Source organism: Brachycentrus maculatus, unplaced genomic scaffold, assembly GCF_059751285.1.
Source record: "Brachycentrus maculatus isolate JH-2025_06_01 unplaced genomic scaffold, ASM5975128v1 h1tg000119l, whole genome shotgun sequence".
Classification (NCBI taxonomy): Eukaryota; Metazoa; Arthropoda; class Insecta; order Trichoptera; family Brachycentridae; genus Brachycentrus; species Brachycentrus maculatus.
In genome coordinates this window covers 1,382,721-1,403,432 of record NW_028280872.1, presented here as the reverse complement: position 1 = coordinate 1,403,432, position 20,712 = coordinate 1,382,721, and the positions used below count along the sequence as shown (strand labels likewise).

Here is a 20,712-nt window from a genome sequence, read left to right as displayed (position 1 = left end):
ATATCTCATCAAAGATGAAGAAGAATATGGAAGTCTGGGCATTTACGGGGCTTACGACCGTCATAGGCTGGTTTAAGTGATCACTTTACACACGTGTAACATTCATCAATTCTACCCATTATTGACAACCACACTACTCAAATTCTTGGAAGTTCTATATATATGAACCAATTTAGAAACCTTGTTCATGAATCACTAGAACTTCACTAGAGACATCTATTGGTGAGATGTAAAGAAGCTTTTTATTAAGCAGAAACTCTTATATTAACAAGGTTTCTAAATTGGTTCATATATATAGAACTTCCAAGAATTTGAGTAGTGTGGTTGTCAATAATGGGTAGAATTGGTGAATGTTACACGTGTATAAAGTGATCACTTAAACCAGCCTATGACGGTCGTAAGCCCCGTAAATGCCCAGACTTCCATATTCTTCTTCATCTTTGATGAGATATCAAAAAATAATATGAAAATAACTCCTGTAATTGGAGATAATCCAGATTTTGTGAACAAGTATTTGGACACACTCAAAATGTTGTATATTCTAAGTTATTTAGAAAATTCACTTGTTGTTTTGAAAGCTATGTAGATTATTTATTATGTTACCTTTTATCTTGGTATTGCTAACTGTTTTTTAGATTTTGGTGGATAATTATAAATTTGCTTCCAACATTCTCAATGTTTACATTAATTGTGTTAAGGATTTTGTACACAATTTTTTGTGATAAGATTAAAAGATTTCGTATTTTTCTAATCTTAATAAATAATTCAAATATTTATCAATAATTTAAAAAAAAGAGGTTATTTAAAAAATACATAATATTTTTTGTCAGTAAAATTTCAAGTAATTGAAATGAATTGTGTTATTTCCTTCATATATGTATCTTTATATATTTATTGTTTCGGCATTAACTTTGTGGTAAGACATGTTACAATGATTAAAGAAAACACTTCGTTTTTTACCACTTGAGTTTTATTATAGACTACATGTTTCAGAAGTTAAACTTCCATCATTCAGGTCTGTATAGTAACTGACTGTATAATAAGTTATTATACAGACCTGAATGATGGAAGTTTAACTTCTGAAACATGTAGTCTATAATAAAACTCAAGTGGTAAAAAACGAGGTGTTTTCTTTAATCATTATCTTTATATAAATGCACTTGCATTAATAGATGAATATTTAAAAAAAAAACTGATTTATTCTGGATAAAGTCTTTAATCTAGTTTTTTAAATAAAACTTAAGTAAAAAAAAAAAACTAACTAACTATCACACTGCCTCTCCGCAGGGGTAGAAAGAGAGAATTATTTACTAAATCACTCTATCTTTTAAAAAAATATTTGCCCCTTTCATATTCATGCATAATAACCGATTATTCCGACTCCTAACCTGACCACTTTCAAGTACACTTGGACTTTGCGTTGTAGATACGTTCCGAAATATCGCGAAGCAAATTGAAACAACGCAAAGTGAATTGCTATTTTCCTTTAGAAATCATATAAACATCAAATGTGTCGCCTAATTTCAAAATCCGCCAGATCCAATTTAATAAGATTTTAAAATAAATTCTCTATTGGAATGCCAATTGTGGGTTTTATTGTTTAAAATATTTATATACTTGTAAACCCTGCTGAAAAATACTTAAAAAAGCGTTGTATTTCAAATTTTGCTATATTCATGAAACTTACCTTCTGGCTCATATCGGGTAATCAGAAAGTGGTGATAGGTAAAAAATTAAGATGATATCATTATCGGTTTGTGTCTCGTGTTTTTTTTTAAATAATAATAATAATAATAACCATATCCGCTCCCTAGGTGGAGCATATGGAGTCCACAAACTGTCTCCAGGCTTTTCTGTCGGCTGCCAGCTCCCTTGCATCCTCCCAAGTCAGATCCGCGTTCCGAAGTTCTGACGAGAACTGCCGACGAATTGTCAGCTTTTTTTTTTTAAGCTGAAAAAAATTCCAAAAAAATGGGAAAATTCTCTATTTCATAATATTTTGTCTAATGATAGACATATCTTTGAAACATAAATGTTACCCGGAGAATTTTGCATTTTTTGTAAAATTGACTTACATGGATCTGGCGGATTTTGAAAGTAGGCGACACAAATATAGGTTACCGTATTTTTCATTCAGTCCTGAAATGTCAAAAAAAGAAGACTATTTACAAAAGTAAAACATTAAAACAATGCAAATATAAAAGGACGCAAACGAGGTCTGAGTGTAATTGAAATACTTGATCATACCTCTTCTTCCAAGATTCCCTTTTCTTCTATTTCCAACAGCATTTGCCTCACATATTTGTTGGATGATGAGATCACCACACCTTTCTTAATTTTATTGATAATGCTTATCTCAGCCTTGCATTCTCTCTTTACCAAATCTATTTCCATTGGAAAATCTATTTTCCATTCGAAAATCTATCTTACATCATTTTGTTACACATTCTTCTAAAGTAAATACATTATACAATTCTGTGTATTTTTTTTGTGTACTTAGACACATCTCTGCTTGATTTTGTGTTTGTACAACCAGCAGATCCCAGTTAATTTATAATATCACTGTCTATAATTTTCACTAATGAATTACAAGAAATAATTGTAATTTTAACATCAACAGTAAACTCAACTCCGCCTCTGTAGTGTAATGGTCAGCACGCTCGGCTACCGTTCTGGAGGTCCCGGGTTCGATTCCCAAGGGGGGTAAAATAAATATAAGTGATTTTTTCACTGTCATATTTATTAAATATTACCCTGGACTGGTACCTGAAGCGGAGGGCTGATCACCTTTCCTTCATGTGTAAACGATCAAGATAACACTGCGTTTATATGACGCAGTGCCCTATGCACCATTGGGGTGCGGATAAGGGTTTTAAATAATAATAGTAAACTCATTAACATGCAAGAATGTCACATTGAAAAAAGCACACAATATCATAAATTGTATCTGATATTTAATTTTTTTTTCAGTAAAATGGTTTATATGCCCTGTTGTCCACAACAAAACTAAAGTAAATGTACCATTCTACAAGTTTTAAAATGATTTAGTCAGAATATCAATATTTTTAGACAGTTTTCCACTAAGTACATTAATCCTAGATAACTAAACGTTCGTCTACGCGACGACGCCCTTCTGGTAAAAAGTCAAGTGCACTTACTTCCCTGCACCCCGCACCCGCCAGGCTTTGCTTACGGAATAGTGTTTTATTGTTAAATGTCTCTTACATTCATTCCAAATAAACCAATCTTAAGTGTCATGTAACCAGTTACTATTATTTTTTGACATCAAAGATGAAGAAGAATATGGAAGTCTGGGCATTTACGGGGCTGACGACCGTCATAGGCTGGTTTAAGTGATCACTTTACACACGTGTAACATTCATCAATTCTACCCATTATTTACAACCACACTACTCAAATTCTTGGAAGTTCTATATATATGAACCAATTTAGAAACCTTGTTCTTGAATCACTAGAACTTCATTAGAGACATCTATTGGTGAGATGTAAAGAAGCTTTTTACTAAGCAGAAACTCTTATATAAGTATGTGAGGTCCGAATCCTGGATTGTAATCACACACATGAGAAACGCCAGAAAAATAGTAACCAGTTACTATTTTTAGTAAATACTTTTGATAATTTTCACGTTGTTTAATGCGTAGTCCGCCTGACGAATGTTTGGTTACTATGTGTCTACAAATATAGTTTTGTTATCTAGGGTATTTACCCTTCACACATTCACACATTAATTATAATGTGTGAACTTATTGTATTTAGAATGTATTAATATACTTAAGTTTTATGTTATGCATATCGCTCACTCCTTTCAAGAACGTCATAAATCAAAATTCGTCAATTTTCAGTTGTGCATGTTTTCGGAATGCCCAGAAAATGTACTATATCCCAGCAAAAACGGCATATTTTTAACTTAATGTTTACCCACTCCAGGGCAGAAAGTGTTGTTTTTGCATTTTGAAGAAAAGGTATTGCTTAATTATTTTTTTAAATAAACTATATATTTTTCAAATGGAGAAAAAACCATCAGGTTTCACCTAAAAAGATCTGTTGCACAGTAAAAAGTTCAGTAAGTGGCTTGATATTTATTTTTAACACATTGTGTTATATTTTTAAACTTTGAAAACGTTCTCCTGAAAAATCAAGTATTTTGATTTATGACGTTCTTGAAAGGAGTGAGCGATATGCTTTTTTTGATAGAGTAGATAAGAAGAAATTAATCATAATCATTTTACTATGCCTGATCCTGGACTGGAAAATTTACAAACATATCAAATAATATTCTTCAATGTGTACTTTTATCCAAATAGGTACCAAATGAGACCATTGTTAAGAGTTTTATTCAGTGCTACCAACTGATTTAATCAAAACTATTAAATAATCACTATAATTATTTTAAAAAAATCAGTTACACAATATATATTTTTAAAGGTGCATTCATTATCCCTACTTGAAAGACGTCAATGTTCATTAGTATGAAAACCATTGTAACATACAGCACCTATTTTATATGCAATGATGCAATAGGTATGCAAAAGTTTCTGCTTAACATAACCTTAAAAAAAATACAAAATTAGTAACCATATGTTTAATGGCTACTGACTTTTGTTTGTAAAGCACCTATCCTCTCAAAATTAACAAATAAAGCAAAGGCACATTTTAAACAATTTCTTACCTAACCTAACCTAACCTTTGAAATTTATTCTTACAGAATTATTATTTTGAAAATACATTGGACTTTCTTTAGATTCCACACAATAAATAAAAACAAATGGATAGGTTAACATACATATCGTAGTCGTACAGGAGAAAGTGACCAACTAACAAAACGTAAAATGTTCAGGAGGGCCATTTAAGTCACTTTTGCTTGGTAAGAAAATAAACATCAGCAGTAAGTCATTTTTAATAAGTCAATATATTATACTTCCAAGTTTAATATCCTATGGATTTTTTTTCAGGGTAATATTAAGCTAGTAAGATATCCAATAGTCAATGATCACGTTTTTGTAAAAAATGCACTTGGTCATTTTCTCCTATGTGACTATGATATATAAATATCAATGGAGGATATTATAGAGTTGAATAAATGATTGTAAATTGTTTATTAATTGGTAACCATAGCATAACAGGCAAGAGATAGAATCAGAAATGCCAGGATCAGGGAAATATGCGAGATCGAAGATGTCGTCAGGTGGGGAAGGCAACGAAGGAGACAATGGTATGTGGGGAGAATGGAACCATCCAGACTCCCCCACATCGCACTGTACGGCCAACCCCATGGTAGACGTCTTCCGGGCAGACCACCAAAGAGATGAGTCGATAGCTGGGAATCGACGTCGCAGGAGGCTAATCCCTCTTAAAAACTGGCCGCAAGGCCTATAATAAGAAGAAGAAGAAGAAGAAGAAGAAGAAGAAGAAGAAGAAGAAGAAGAAGAAGAAGAATTAGTAACCATCAGACAGTAGTAATAAAACTAGATTGTCTGCTTTTATTTTATTTGACCGGTGACCAGGTTTTTTCGTTACCGACATCATCGAAACCTGTTCACTGGTAACATAAAATAAAAGTGGAATGCTATTTTATATTATATTATATAAAATGCAGTTCCACCTGAAAATATCACGACAAAACTTCAACCTGTTTACATTTATTTCAGAGATATATTTACAGTCAGTGTAATATTTCTTCTCATGTTTTGGGTTTGCTGGGTTTAAACGAAAAATCTGTCATTGATCGCTGCGGTTTTTGTAAGTTTCTTGTTTGATTTTTACAAAGAAGCCATGCAAACGTTCAATGAGAACATCTCATTATTTTTTGTGACAATTTTTCATTTCCAAGTTTGGCCTTCAAGGGTTAAACACATGATTATCGGACCGCTTATGATAATGTTTATCTGGCAGCAAGTCTAGTGAGTAGCAAGCAGGGGCGTGCATTCCATGTAGGCAGAAAAGCAGTGCCTACCCTACCATACTAAGTAGTGCCTACCTTACCTTACTAACTTCAACTTTGTACTCGCCACTGCATGTAAAGGATGTAGCGCCATGTTATTCTCATATCAAAACCGCTTAAAAAGAGAGTCCAATGTATGTATGATAATTATATTTTGTCCTAAAGTAGAAAAATTTTCCTATAAAAATATTATAATAATTTTAGTAATGGTCTTCATCCATTCATTTTATTACCAAAACAAAGATGTATTTTTTCTATTGTGTACTTGTATAATAAATATACTATTTTTTAAATGCTTATCCTCAAACACATTATATCATAAAGTGTCTGTAATGTAACAAAAAATATATTAATCTTATTCTACACTCTGATATATTTTTTATCGTGTTTACTCTTTCTGAATTTTAAAAATAAACTGAAGAATTTCTAAAAACATTATTTAATTAAGATTACGAACGTTAGTAAATTGGTAAATTTTACAGATAATCATTTTAAGTTATTTAAAAAAAAATTGTAAAATATTTAAATAAATGTGAGTATGTTAAAAATTTTAAGGTCTGGCTGGAACAGAACTTTGAATATAGTATATGTATTTCCTAACATATGTTTATTATTGAGATTTTTCATATATTATATGTATTCAAAATGAGCAAGTGTGCTGACGCTATAATATAATATCACCACTATCTGAACAGTTGTAAAGGCACTGTTTAAAAAAATATATATATATAAATATATATATATATATATATATATATATATATATATATATATATATATATATATATATATATATATATATATATATATATATATATATATATATATATATATATATATATATATATATATATATATACTGTATATATATATATATATATATATATATATATATATATATATATATATATATATATATTTGTTATTTTCCTTAGAAAATTTAACATACCTATTATATACAAGGATTTATAGCATGTTTAGTTTATATCTCTGAAAAATGAATGTGGATGTGTATAGTTCATAATAAAAGCATAAAGTTGTTTCCTGAAAAAACAAAACTAAAGATACAACAATACAATAGACACGATGGATTCAATATCTTACATCAATCATGATCTGTTACATAGCTCATTTATTTGTCTTATTAACCCGTAAGCTGCGGATCGCATCTATTGTCGTTTTTTATAGAAGTACCGTTGACTGCGGATCGCATGCATAGTCGTTTTTCAACTTTACGAACTTATATCAACACCTATGGATAATTTTTTGCATTTAAATTTGGTTCGAGGCATGGATGAATTAGTTCTCTTTGATTTATTGTCATAAAATATCAAAATTATTTTAATTTAGTGTCAACTTTATCGTGAATACTTCCGGTCGGCTCGTGCTCAGCAGATACGACAGCCGCGTCTTCTATACAGCCGCCATACTTTAGGCCGCGAGTCCGTAAATGTTAATATTTTTGTGTAAATACACCATAAAAACATAATAAGTAAAGTTCATTGTGTACTGTGAACATCTATGATGGATATCCGAATGTTTCACTACAAAAAATAGGCAAAAATATGTTTTTTTTTGTCAAAAATATTGTAATGTAAAATAATCCAGCACGGGACGGAAAGTTTGACACTCGAAATCGAGCAGCTTAGAGGTTAATACTTAAAAATAAAATGTAAGAAAATGAAGATGCTAGTATTTTGCAAACTAACAAAAGCAAAAAGTGTACTCTTCACTTGATGCATTTCCAGAGAAGTTGTATGAACCTATCCACTTCTTTATTTTATCATTCTTTGATATTTCTGAATAATGTATACAATATTATTTCCTAACAATTAATATTGTTCACCTTATGAACTTTAAGTTTTAATCGTCGGTAAAGTACTGCTAGAGTAGCTATGTTAGCTACTTTCAACTTATTTATTGTAACTACAGAGAGTTTGTAAAATTCCATATTGAGTTGTTGGGTAATATATCCAAAATTAAACACGGTTATTGGATTGAATTCTACTTATATTTACATATATATCGCTCACTCCTTTCAAGAACGTCATAAATCAAAAATCGTAAATTTTCAGTTGTGCATGTTTTCAGAATGCCCAGAAAATGTACTATATCCCAGAAAAAGAGGCGTATTTTTAACTTTATATTTACCCGCTACAGGGCAGAAAGTGTTATTTAATAATTTTTTTAAATATACTAAATATTTTTCAATTGGAGAAAAAACATTCAGGTTTTACCTAAAAAGATCTGTTGCACAGTAAAAAGTTTAATAAGTGGCTTGATATTTATTTTCAATACATTGTGTTATTTTTAAGTTTTTTGATTTATGACGTTTTTGAAAGGAGTGAGCGATATATGATAACATGTAAATAAAAGTAAAATTCAATCCAATAACCGTGTTTAATTTTTGATATATTACCCAACAATTCAATATGGAATTCTACCAACTGTCTGCAGTTACAATAAATAATTTAAATGTAGCTTAAATAGCTACTCAAGCACTACTTTACCTACGATTAAACTTAAACTTCATTAATATTGTTATTTCTTTACTTGATTAGGTCAAATAACCTAATCCGGATGAAATAGAATCGACCGTAATATGTATGTTTGTCTGAGGAATCTCAATATATAAACATACAACTAGAATAATTTAAGTTCCTAACTTTTATTCTTTCATAACAATTTGTGTTCTAGGGAAATATGCCAAAGAAATCAAATAAATTGTAAGAAATATTTTTACCTTAATTTGGTTTCAAACCATGTATAAATTAAAAATATATACATACTCCCCTATTATAATATGTGGCTTGTTTGTAAGTTGTCGTAGTTCAATGTCAATTGATTCCAACTTTTTGAATAATTTTTATTAATGTATTTGTGATTTTGACGCTTTTTTTGTAAATGTGTGTTTTATTTGAATATTTTATAAAGGATCAGGTTGTGGTCCCATGGTTAGTGTCACACGCTCTTAGCCAGAGTTTCTAGGTTCGATCCCACGATGCCACAATTTGATTCCTATTTTTAAAGACAAGCCTCTTTGCTTACGGAAAACAATAATGATTTTACTTAATAATTGTGTGTTTCATAAGATAATTTTTTAAGTTTAATTTATTATGAGGTAGTACATATTGTGAGGTTACTTTGAAATGGTTTTAATATTATAGGAATCTTTTTTAAGTTTTTTAACCTTTTCAAAGTGGTCTAACAATATACTGCTTATAAGCGTTGAGTAATTATGTATAGAGATGACACTCGGTGAACTGATTAAACATTGGAAAGAGACTCAAATCAAATAAATTTATTCAATAATTAATATATACATAACAAACTAACATTAAAAATATTCAAAACATACATAAATTACAAAGTCAGTAAAAAGACTCTTGCTAAAGTAGAATAATTCCGCTTTGGAATACCACGTCAGACACATGGAACAGATGTGATATTGTTCAGTACAGCGGTAGCTCTTCCTACAGACATAACCATCGGCAGGTTGTTCCTGTATATAGAAATGTGAAACAATCTATGCTGACACTGTCTTAGGTAACTATTGGGAACATACAGACCAATGCTCCGGATAATTTCAGGATTATCAATCATACAACGCAAGAATTGATAAAAATACGTAATCAAACACACATTCCTTCTAGTCTCTAATCTATTGTAGCCAAGCATACCCTGGAGAAACTCGGTCGGGTAGAGCTAAGGATAATACCCAAGGAATGAGGGTGTATACTGTCTCCGTCTGTCCTGATAATATTCTTGGAGTGGGACAGAGTCAGGCAATATAATTGGAGACAAAAAGCACCAAATATAAACATTTCGGAGCACCCTGTGTCATTTCTAGTATAATATATCATTGGTTATAAGCACTATAGTTTGGTTTCATTATAGCCTAAGCTTACCCAACTAAACTTGATTTATGTATAAAAGGAGTGCAATAATTGATTTAGGATTCTTATAGTTTTTTCTAAATTTTTAAAAGACGATTATTGATTTTTAAAGAATATTGATTTTGATATATTCTTCATTTTTAAAGATATAATTGTCTTTGAGAAAAAGGATCAAGAACTTTGAGAACCAGCTGTCTCAACAACGATGAAGCTTCTATCATTTTTATATGAAAGAAGATGAAAGTCTGACCCAGCTAAATGCCAGGTAGTAAGTCCTGGAATGCTCAAACTTTCTTATAAAAACAATAGAATCTTTGTCTCTGGCACTTATTATACCATCTGTAGGGTGAAAATAATATGGTGTCTGACAGAATAAATAAAAAAATGTCATTTTAAAATTGAATATCTCGTGTTAGGTTGATTGCAAATGTTACCCATTTTGAATTCAATATTTTCAAGACAATTTTTTAAAAAACATTGGTTTTTTTTCCAGTTACTTATTGTAATTTACTTATAAATAATATGAGGTGCCATCAGGAGAACAGCACCATTAAATAATATCATAAATTAATGTTCTAATGCCAAATTTGTAATATAAATTAAGAGATTTTATCGTAAGTATATTTAAAATATACCATTCTTAATGTTAAATATCATTAAAATCCCTTTTTATCATGTAAATTATTGTGTCACAACATATTCTATTGTAAAAGAAATAAAATTATTATCAGTGTTGACTCGAGTCTTATCATTCAAAATATTTTTTTGTTGTGTTTTTTTTTGTTTGAACCGTCACCAAAACCATACATTTTTTGATGTTGTTTTTGTTTGAATCATTTTGCCAAAGTGTTATTGGACCTTTATAATCATACTTCTAACGTTTTTCTGTATCAAAAGGTGTGTAGGCCACTGCATTGCATCAATGCAGTGTTATATTGATTGTTAATCACGCGAAGGCAAGGTGATCAATTATGTGCTTCAGGTACTGCTTTAGAGTAATTCTAAATAAATATAAGGTTTAAAATATCATTCACAATTATTTTGACTCCCCTGGGAATCGAACCCGGGACCTCTAAAATGCTAGCCAAATGCGCTGACCACTACACTATGGAAATGGAAAATATTTTATTAAACTTTGGTGAATAATTTTTATAAACCACTATATTATTTTTGTCCGCCTCCGTAGTGTAATGGTCAGCACGCTCGGCTACCGTTCTGGAGGGCCCAGGTTCGATTCCCAAGGGGGGTAAAATAAATATAAGTGATTTTTTCACTGTCATATTTATTCAATATTACCCTGGACTGGTACCTGAAGCGGAGGGCTGATCACCTTTCCTTCATGTGTAAACGATCAAGATAACACTGCGTTTATATGACGCAGTGCCCTATGCACCATTGGGGTGCGGATAAGGGTTTTATTTTTTTATTATTATATATATTATTAATGTCTGTCTCCGTAGTGTAATGGTACTAGAGGTCCCGGGTTCGATTCCCAGGGGGGGTCAAATAAATATTAGTGATTTTTTTCACTATTCCCTTGACTGGTACCTGAAGCGGAGGGCTGATCACCTTTCCTTGATTCATTCGCCTCATAAATTTGCTGATGATCAAGATAACACTGCATTTATATGATGCAGTGCATAGCACCATAGGGTGCAGATAAGGGTTTGAATGAATATTATTGAAACTATGCCGTTCACACTAAAATAAGAATTGTGATAAAAACTAACTAACTAACTAACCATCACGCCGCTTCTCCGCAGGGGTAGGCAGAGAGAATAGAGCGCCACACCACTCTGTCCTTGCAAACATTCTTCGCCTCTTCCACGTTCGTGCATCTCCTCATACATACCCGCCGATTGTTACGACTCCTAACCTGACCACTTTCAAGTATTTGGCATACCTGATCGTGCCATGTTTTTCTCGGTCTTCCTCTGCTTCTTTTCCCACTGACATTCGCCTCATAAATTTGTTTTACCGTTCTTTCCTCACTCATTCGCTCTACATGTCCAAACCATCTCAACACAAGGATTGTGATATATTTTTTAATAACAGTATATACATAATAAAACAAATATTATATTTTGAAAATATGTGTATTTAAAAATAATATTTATTATTTAAATAAAATGATTATAATTTTTCTTTATCAAAATATATTGCTTTAAAAATATTTTACTTTACATTTTAAAATTTTTAAAAAATTATCACAAGTGTCGATATTATATATCGCTCACTCCTTTCAAGAACGTCATAAATCAAAAAACTTGATTTTTCAGGAGAACGTTTTTAAAGTTTAAAAATATAATACAATGTATTAAAAATAAATATCAAGCCACTTATTGAACTTTTTACTGTGCAACAGATCTTTTCAGGTAAAACCTGAAGGTTTTTTCTCCATTTGAAAAATATTTAGTTTATTTTTAAAAATAATTAAACAACACCTTTTCTTCAAAATGCAAAAACAACACTTTCTGCCTTGTAGCGGGTAAATATTAAGTTAAAAATATGCCACTTTTGCTGGGATGTAGTACATTTTCTGGGCATTCCGAAAACATGCACAACTGAAAATTGACAATTTTTGATTTATGACGTTCTTGAAAGGAGTGAGCGATATTTTATACATTTTATATACACACGCATTACACAAACTGTACATTACACATACTAGTTATAAAAATTGAGCAAAATATTCTTTGTCATAAGAAATAATATTTACTTATAATTTTTAAAGCAATTAAAACATTGCTCAGTAAAAATGATTTACTAAAATAAATAAAATTATTTTGGCATCATTGAAAAAACTAAATTTTATATTAAAATATTTAATATACAAATTATGTAATATGGCTTAAAAAATAAGTGAATAAATGGCAAAATAATAATTAAATTATGTAAATTTATACAATTTTTTTATACAATGTCCACCTCCGTAGCGCAGTGGTCAGCGCGTTTAGCTACCGTGCTGGAGGTCCCGGGTTCGATTCCCAGGAGGGTCAAAATAAATATGACCGATTTTCACTCTCATATTTATTTAATACCACCCTGGACTGGTACAAGAAGCGCAGGACTGATCACCTTGCCTTCATGCAATTAACGATCAAGATAACACTGCGTCGCTACGATGCAGTGCCCTATGCACCATTGGGTGCGGATAAGGGTTAGGAGAAGAATTTATACAATATGTGCAGTATAATTAAACTACCTGTACCCAGCCAGGTGTTGCTGTGGCTCAGTCTGATTAAATGAGAATAAAGAAAAAAGAAGGCACACATGTCTGATATGTGCAATTTTAAAATGCTTGTGAAGTAATGAAAATACAAAAAAAATCTATGAAATAAACATTGAAAGTGACAGCGACTGTCAAGAAGCATGCTCTCCACCAAGAGCAATGTCTAGTGTTGCAGTGTTGCTGTTATTTGCAACAGATGGCTCTGCCATTGCTGTAAATAAAAAGATGTTTTAACATGTCAAAGGCGTATATAAAAACACATGCATATTCGAATGCAACATTGTATTTATCAAAATTTCAAAGCAATCAATGAATAATTTTAGAAGATTTAAGATTTTGAACAGATGAACATTTCCATTTATAACACTCTCCTTATCATTCATCATTCACTTTGCGTAATACAACTTTTATAAACACTTATTTGTGACTACCGGTTTCAGAAAAATCATTCCATCATCATGATATAATAATAATAATAAAACCCTTATCCGCACCCCAATGGTGCATAGGGCACTGTGTCTTATAAACGCAGTGTTATCATGATCGTTTTACACATGAAGGAAAGGTGATCAGCCCTCCGCTTCAGGTACCAGTCCATGGTAATATTGAATAAATATTAGAGTGAAAAAATTACTTATATTTATTTTTACCCCCCTTGGGAATCGAACCCGGGACCTCCAGAACGGTAGCCGAGCGTGCTGACCATTACACTACGGAGGCGGACAAATGATATAATATAATAAAATAATTTCGAAACCGGTAATCACCAAGTGGTATTACATAAAGTGAATGATGAATGATAAGGAGAGTTACATTACCATACCACAAAATGAAATGCTTTTGTCACGAAATATATTTACATGGATTAAATTAACATCTATTTATCATTATTGATCAGTTCCATGTTAAATGTAGTCCTTTGCTTCTGCGGCACCCCTTGTTTGAGTTTAGTTCGGGGATGCGTCGATTTCCCCATTCGACTCTGCTTTTCTAACCCTTCGCTGGAACCGCTTCCTGCCATCGTGTCGCTCTCTTCAGAAGAAGGGTTGTTGGAGAACATGGGCCGGGTGCTGTTGGGAGGACTGGTCACCACTCCGTTGTACGAGGAGTGAGAGTCGGCGATGCTCCGCCCGTCGCCTTCATCCCTCCGAGACATCTCGGAAAATGGACTTATAGCTCTCTTGATGGCAGATCCTGCGTTCTGAATCTCAGCGCTTATACTCGCAATCACACTTTCTCTTCTGTCTCTTTCAATCAGCTCTGTTTTTGTCAACTCATGTCTTATAGTTGTTAACTCCGTGGAATATGAATCTCCGAAATTTTGGTTCTTTCCCTTCATAGTGCCCATTTCCTGCGTTTTCATTTTGGTTTGCCTCTCGATTATTTCGGCTGTTGTCAAGTCGGGGCCTTGGATGTTTTTGTGTAGGCTTGTAGCGCCAGATAGCCACGGCTTGCTGTTGTTGGATACCTTTTTGGCCACGTTCTTACATGGACACACTGCGGAACCTTGCTCTATTGCCCGATTGCACTTTTCGCAGAATCTCTCGCATTCGGCGGCTACTCGAGGCGGTTGAGAAGAGCTCCCGTGTCCGTCTTTCTCCGGTATGGAGTTCTCGTCGATGATACCGAACTTCTCCAGGCCGGTCATGAGGTTAGTATCGCTGTTGGAGTTATTGTTGCCGGATCCTCCTTGCCCGCTTTGGTTTAATAACAATTTAGATAGCGGCGGGGCTAGGCCCAGCCCGATGCTTCTTTCGTGGTAGACTTCCGAAATAGTCGGCGTCAGTTCTCGATTAATGTGTCTCAATTGAGAAGCTAAGATGGAGTCTTGGATGCTGCTGTTGGCTTGGATGCCTCCAGCCCCTGATTTCGAAGAAGAGGATAAAGCGACATCTTTAGATACTTTAGATTGTTTCGTATCAATTTTTGACTTGACTCCGTGGCTTTCGGAATCAGTTTGTTTCTTCAGCGTGTTAGCTTCCAAAACGCGGGTCGAGCTTCCTTGATCGTTGGAACTGTAGTAAATATTTCCAGGTGTACTCATGTGAGACTCTCCAGTGGGCAATACGGGCGCTTTACGGCTAGTTGTGCTCATGTTAGCGATCGCGTTTGTCACCGCTTGAATATTGCTTGACAGCTCTGTTCTGACACTGAGCCTATCTAGAGATGCGTCCGAAGCTTGCGCTCCCTTTCTGTGAGTTCCCGCATTTTTATACAATGTTTTGATGTTGTTTCTTCCTTGCAGATTGGCCATTCCGCTCGGCTGAGACGCTAGCGGCATGGCCGTGTTCAAAGTTTGTTCGAATCCTCTCTCGAAATCGGAGTCTGAGCTGTTGCCCTCGGCAAACGCACCGGCTAAAGAACTCAGATTATTATAGACGGGTGGCAGGGGATGTAGGTTTTCTACTAGCGGTCCCGGGGCCGGGGGGAGGCGTGGCGGCGGCAAGGGCGGAAGTGGGGCTCTTCTGAGTACAGTCGCATGTCCTGAGCTTTCCCAATCAGTCGCTGAACTGGCAGAACTCGAGCTATCGGGTCTCAGACCAGAATTACCAACTCCCATTTGATTTTGTGGGTGGCCGTAGTTCTTCATGTCTCCATCCAGAATGCTGGCATTCAGTCCATACGCGTCCAGTTGCATATCGGCGAGGTTCTGCGCCTGCCTGCCCATCATGCGGGCACCCATCAGGGTTTGGTTGCTCCCAGGAGTTGCATGATACAGGTTCCTGATCTTGGTTTGGTGCGCTAAGGCCAGAGTGACATTTGTCGGGTTGTTGGCAGTGGACAGCTGATCCGCGATATGTCTTTGTAACGCGACTGGTGGACTCGGAGTAAACGCGGCATCGCTTTCTCCTCCGCCTCCCGGTCTTGATATTTTAACCGGCGGTCTCTCTCCGCTTCTAAAATCAGACTTACTGTGAGTACTTCTATACGACTGGTGCTGTAGATCGTTTCGGGATGCTCCGAATTTATTGGTCATATTTAAGGTTGCCGTTCCTGGTAGTCTGGAGACGTTTCCATAGCAAGCTGTGGCGGAGAGATCACAGTCTAGATTCGCGACGTTGGACCTTGGAGGGGCGTCGGGGGGTTGTGCCGTGCGGCCGTCAGGTTCCCCGCGATGACGCACGTACGAGGTAAACGCTCCGGGAGTCAGGCGAGGACCACTCAAGGGAAGTGGGGGTGGAGGAACGACACTTTGTCCTGCAACAACCAGATTAATTGAGTACACAATCTATACATTCACTAGTAAAAGAGTACAGTATAACTTTTTTTGTTATTTACCTATATTTCCTAGATTAGGAGAGCTGGTCGCTCGATGTAACTCTCCGTCTGAGTGGGGTTCCATGTCATTATTCTCTATGGATGCTAGTGATTCTAAACTCGAACTGGAGTCAAGACTGAGGCTGCGTGGTGCTTCTTGGGTATCTGTCGAGAGAGATATAGAATTAGACCAATTTAATACATTTTTATAATGTAAACATTCTTTTTTACACAATTTCAAAATAACACGATGCGATATCATTTCAAATATTCATTTAGCAATGCGTAACAGTAATTTGAAATTTCCTACATCCCACACATGTATTATACTTTATTGCTCAGTACTATGCGCAGAGAGTTATGCGGAAGGGGGCTAGGTGAATAATTTGTTACTTTTGATTTTTAAAAGTATTTTTAAATAAAATTAAGATACAATAAGAAAGTATAAATTGTTTTCATTTAAAAAAGCTATGGTTTTTCAAAAATCCATAAATTTTGACATTATTTTATATGCAATGAGCGTGTTTAACCAGAAAAATACTTGAAAAAGAGGAAAAAACTTGGAAATATTAAGTGTAATGTCTTACCAAACAATGCCAGAAGTGCTTGAAGTACAAATTGAATATTTCTTCGATTAGCTTGCTTCCCGGTCCTCAGGGTAACTTCATCTTGGCCGACTTCCATGAGATCACAACCCAGCGAGGCCAGCAGCTCGTGGCACCCTTCCACTCGCCAAAGTCTAAACAAAAAAAATTCAGACTGATTTACGAATCTCTGCAGCAATCATTCAGAATAAGAAACCATTTTTGACACTGTTTTAAAAATTTGGACAACAGAGATAAATAAATGTATGCAAGCACTCCTTGTTTATTTTTTTTATTCATTTAACCGTTGTATGTACTGCTTAGATTTTTTTCTGCTTCACAGAAGAGACTATCCCCGTGGCAGTCTGTATAGTCTTGTGCGTAATGAAGACGTCTGATAAATTGATTAGATAGACTGATAACTAATTGATATTTTTTCAACCCTTCTTAGTGTTTTTTTTTTTGAATTACCTAACGTCCAAGTGACTCTGAAATCTAGCTACGGGTTATGCAACACCGCTTATCATGACCCTACTCAGGCTTCAACTTTTTAAGTTTTACAGCCTATGCCTACTCGTGAGTGGATTTACTCTTTATGTTTAAAGTTACTATAATTTAAATCTACATGTAATTCATGAGTGAAAATTCTAGGCAAAATCACTAGAGGCATGGATTTCTACATTTCATTTATTCAAAGTTGGCAGTGAAGTTACTTAGTTGTATCTGAGATTTTTTCTTATATGTATCTATAATTGCTGAATTATTTCTAGCAAAAATGGTCCATAATAAATTAAAAGTGTACAAAATCAATAATATTTTTTTCCAAATATTAACCGATTTTAGTATTTCTTTCTGGTATTGGTGGAGAACATATCATTAATAAAAAAACCTGATTTTTCAGGAGAACGTTTTTAAAGTTTAAAAATATAATACAATGTATTAAAAATAAATATCAAGCCACTTATTGAACTTTTAACAGTGCAACAGATCTTTTAAGGTTAAACCTGAAGGTTTTTACTCCATTTAAAAAATATATAGTATATTTAAAAAAATAACTTAACAATACATTTTCTTCAAAATGCAAAAATAACACTTTCTGCCCTGTAGCAGGTAAATATTAAAAACATGCCTCTTTTGCTGGAATATAGTAGATTTTTTGGGCATTCCGAAAACATGTACAACTGAAAATTGTCGATTTTTGATTTATGACGTTCTTGAAAGGAGTGAGCGATATGAACTATTCAAATAAAGCAGTTTGCAATTACATAGATGGAAGATAGTGCTTGTCCATAAGTATCAACGAAAAAAAAAACAAAAAAAATACAATTAATTTCTATATGATTACAAATTTGGATTCAAATAATTACAACATTAAATATTGATATGAAATGAAAGACAAATGAAAGGTACACAAGTTTTTCACTTGGGGTTGTGAAGAAGAACAGATTCTGAAAGGTACATGAAGATGTTTAGGTTTTCTGGCTGCTGTTACCTGACGCTGACGGATATTTCGATGCTCTCGGTTTCAACGTTCTTGAGGGAGAATTGGGAGATGACGGAACGGATGACTCCTATGATGTCGTCAGCCATGTCTACGTTGGATATCAGTTTAGATAATGCATGGAGCGTTGTTGACGTGAGACCTGAAAAATCAATGAAAATATTATTTACAACAATATGTATTTATGTAAATAATTATCTGGTCAAATTATAATATATATATATATATATATATATATATATATATATATATATATATATATATATATATATATATATATATATATATATATATATATATATATATATATATATATATATATATATATATATATATATATATATATATATATATATATATATATATATATATATATATATAAATAAAACCCAAATACGCACCCCAACGGTGCATAGGGCACTGCGTCATATAAACGCGGTGTTATCTTGATCGTTTTACGCATGAAGGAAAAGTGATCAGCCCTCCGCTTCAGGTACCAGTCCAGGGTAATATTGAATAAATATGACAGTGAAAAAATCACTAATATTTATTTTACCCCCCTTGGGAATCGAACCCGGGACCTCCAGAACGGTAGCCGAGCGTGATGACCATTACACTACGGAGGCGGACATTATAGCATATGACATAAGCATTACGGTCAAATTATAAGCATAAATAAAAAAATGAAAATGATATTTTCTGGTGTTTCTCATGTGTGTGATTATAATCCAGGATTTGGACCTCACATACTAATAATAAAAGAGTTTCTGCTAAATAAAAAGCTTCTTTTCATCTCACCAATAGATGTCTCTAGTGAATTTCTTGTGATTCAAGAACAATGTTTTAAAATTGATTTATATATATATATATAGAATTTCCAAGAATTTGAGTAGTGTGGTTGTCAATAATGGGTAGAATTGGTGAATTCAAGAACAATGTTTCAAAATTGATTCACATATATAGAACTTCCAAAAATTTGAGTAGTTTGGTTGTCAATAATGGGTAGAATTGGTGAATGTTACATGTGTGTAAAGTGATCACTTAAACCAGCCTATGACGGTCGTCGGCACCGTAAAAGCCAAGACTTCCATATTCTTCTTCATCTTTGATGAGATGTTAAAAAATAATATAAGATTATTTAATCAAACCTTTGACTTTTGAGTTTTGATGAAGATTTTATTTAAAAAGGGCAGGTTTTTTACATCAAATATATGATATTAACACACTGTCGGCGGGTGATTTTTTCATCAAGCCCGACCCTAATTATTATATTGATTAGAGTCAAGAACAAGTTAACTAATCATAAGTAACCGCAAACCCAACTCCAATCTGTACAATGTTTTTTGGCGTCTCTCGCGCTCTACCATAAGTAAACAAATAGAATGCTTATAAGGTCTCCTGCTCTCAACCGACAGTATATAAAAATGCTTTTAAGCATTTCACGCAAACAATGTGTTAAGATATTTTCAAAACAAACGAAATAATACTGATACTGGGCGAGAGTCCACTATAGTTCATACACATATCGCTCACTTCAAGAACTCACGCTCCTTTCAAGAACGTCATAAATCAAAAAACTTGATTTTTCAAGAGAACATTTTTAACTAAGTAACTAACTAACTAACCATCACGCCGCTTCCCCGCAGGGGTAGGCAGAGGGAATAGAGCGCCACACCACTCTGTCCTTGCAAACATTCTTCGCCTCTTCCACGTTTATGCATCTCCTCATACATACCCGCCGATTGTTACGACTCCTAACCTGACCACTTTCAAGTATTTGGCATACCTGATCGTGCCATGTTTTTCTCGGACTTCCTCTGCTTCTTTTCCCACTAACATTTGCCTCATAAATTTGTTTTACCGTTCTTTCCTCACTCATTCGTTCCGCATGTCCAAACCATCTCAACACACCTTTCTTAATTTTATCGATAATGCTTATCTTAGCTTTGCATTCCTTCCTTATTTCACTATTCGCACATCTATCATACATCGTTTTGTTACACATTCTTCTGAGAGATCGCATTTCGACTGCATTCAGTCTACTTTCATCCTTCTTTTGCCAACTCCATGTTTCACTTCCATACATTAGAGTTGGAACCAGGACTCCGTTGTGCACTGCCAGTTTAGCTTCCGCTGATAGGTTTTTATTTGCTATAACTGATTTCAGTGCACCATTCACTTTGTTCCCAGCATTTTTAAAGCTTAATATTTTTAAAAAATTTTAAGAACATTTTTAAAGCTTAAAAATATAATACAATGTATTAAAAATAAATGTCAAG

The 20,712-nt window shown here is 33.7% G+C and overlaps 1 protein-coding gene across 1 annotated transcript in view; it reads right to left on the bottom strand.

The window, feature by feature from the left end:
• Window positions 1-12,090: 12,090 nt before the first annotated feature.
• Window positions 12,091-20,712, bottom strand: part of LOC148309620 (tetratricopeptide repeat protein 28-like) — a 94,513-nt gene continuing 85,891 nt past the window's right edge. The window contains exons 36-39 of the mRNA XM_088259714.1: window positions 18,425-18,575; window positions 16,936-17,087; window positions 16,370-16,513; window positions 12,091-16,288 (exon numbers count right to left, since the gene is read on the bottom strand). Coding sequence (XP_088115840.1) covers window positions 13,968-16,288; window positions 16,370-16,513; window positions 16,936-17,087; window positions 18,425-18,575 — 2,768 coding nt within the window. The 3' untranslated portion in view covers window positions 12,091-13,967. The remainder of the gene's footprint in view (window positions 16,289-16,369; window positions 16,514-16,935; window positions 17,088-18,424; window positions 18,576-20,712) is intronic.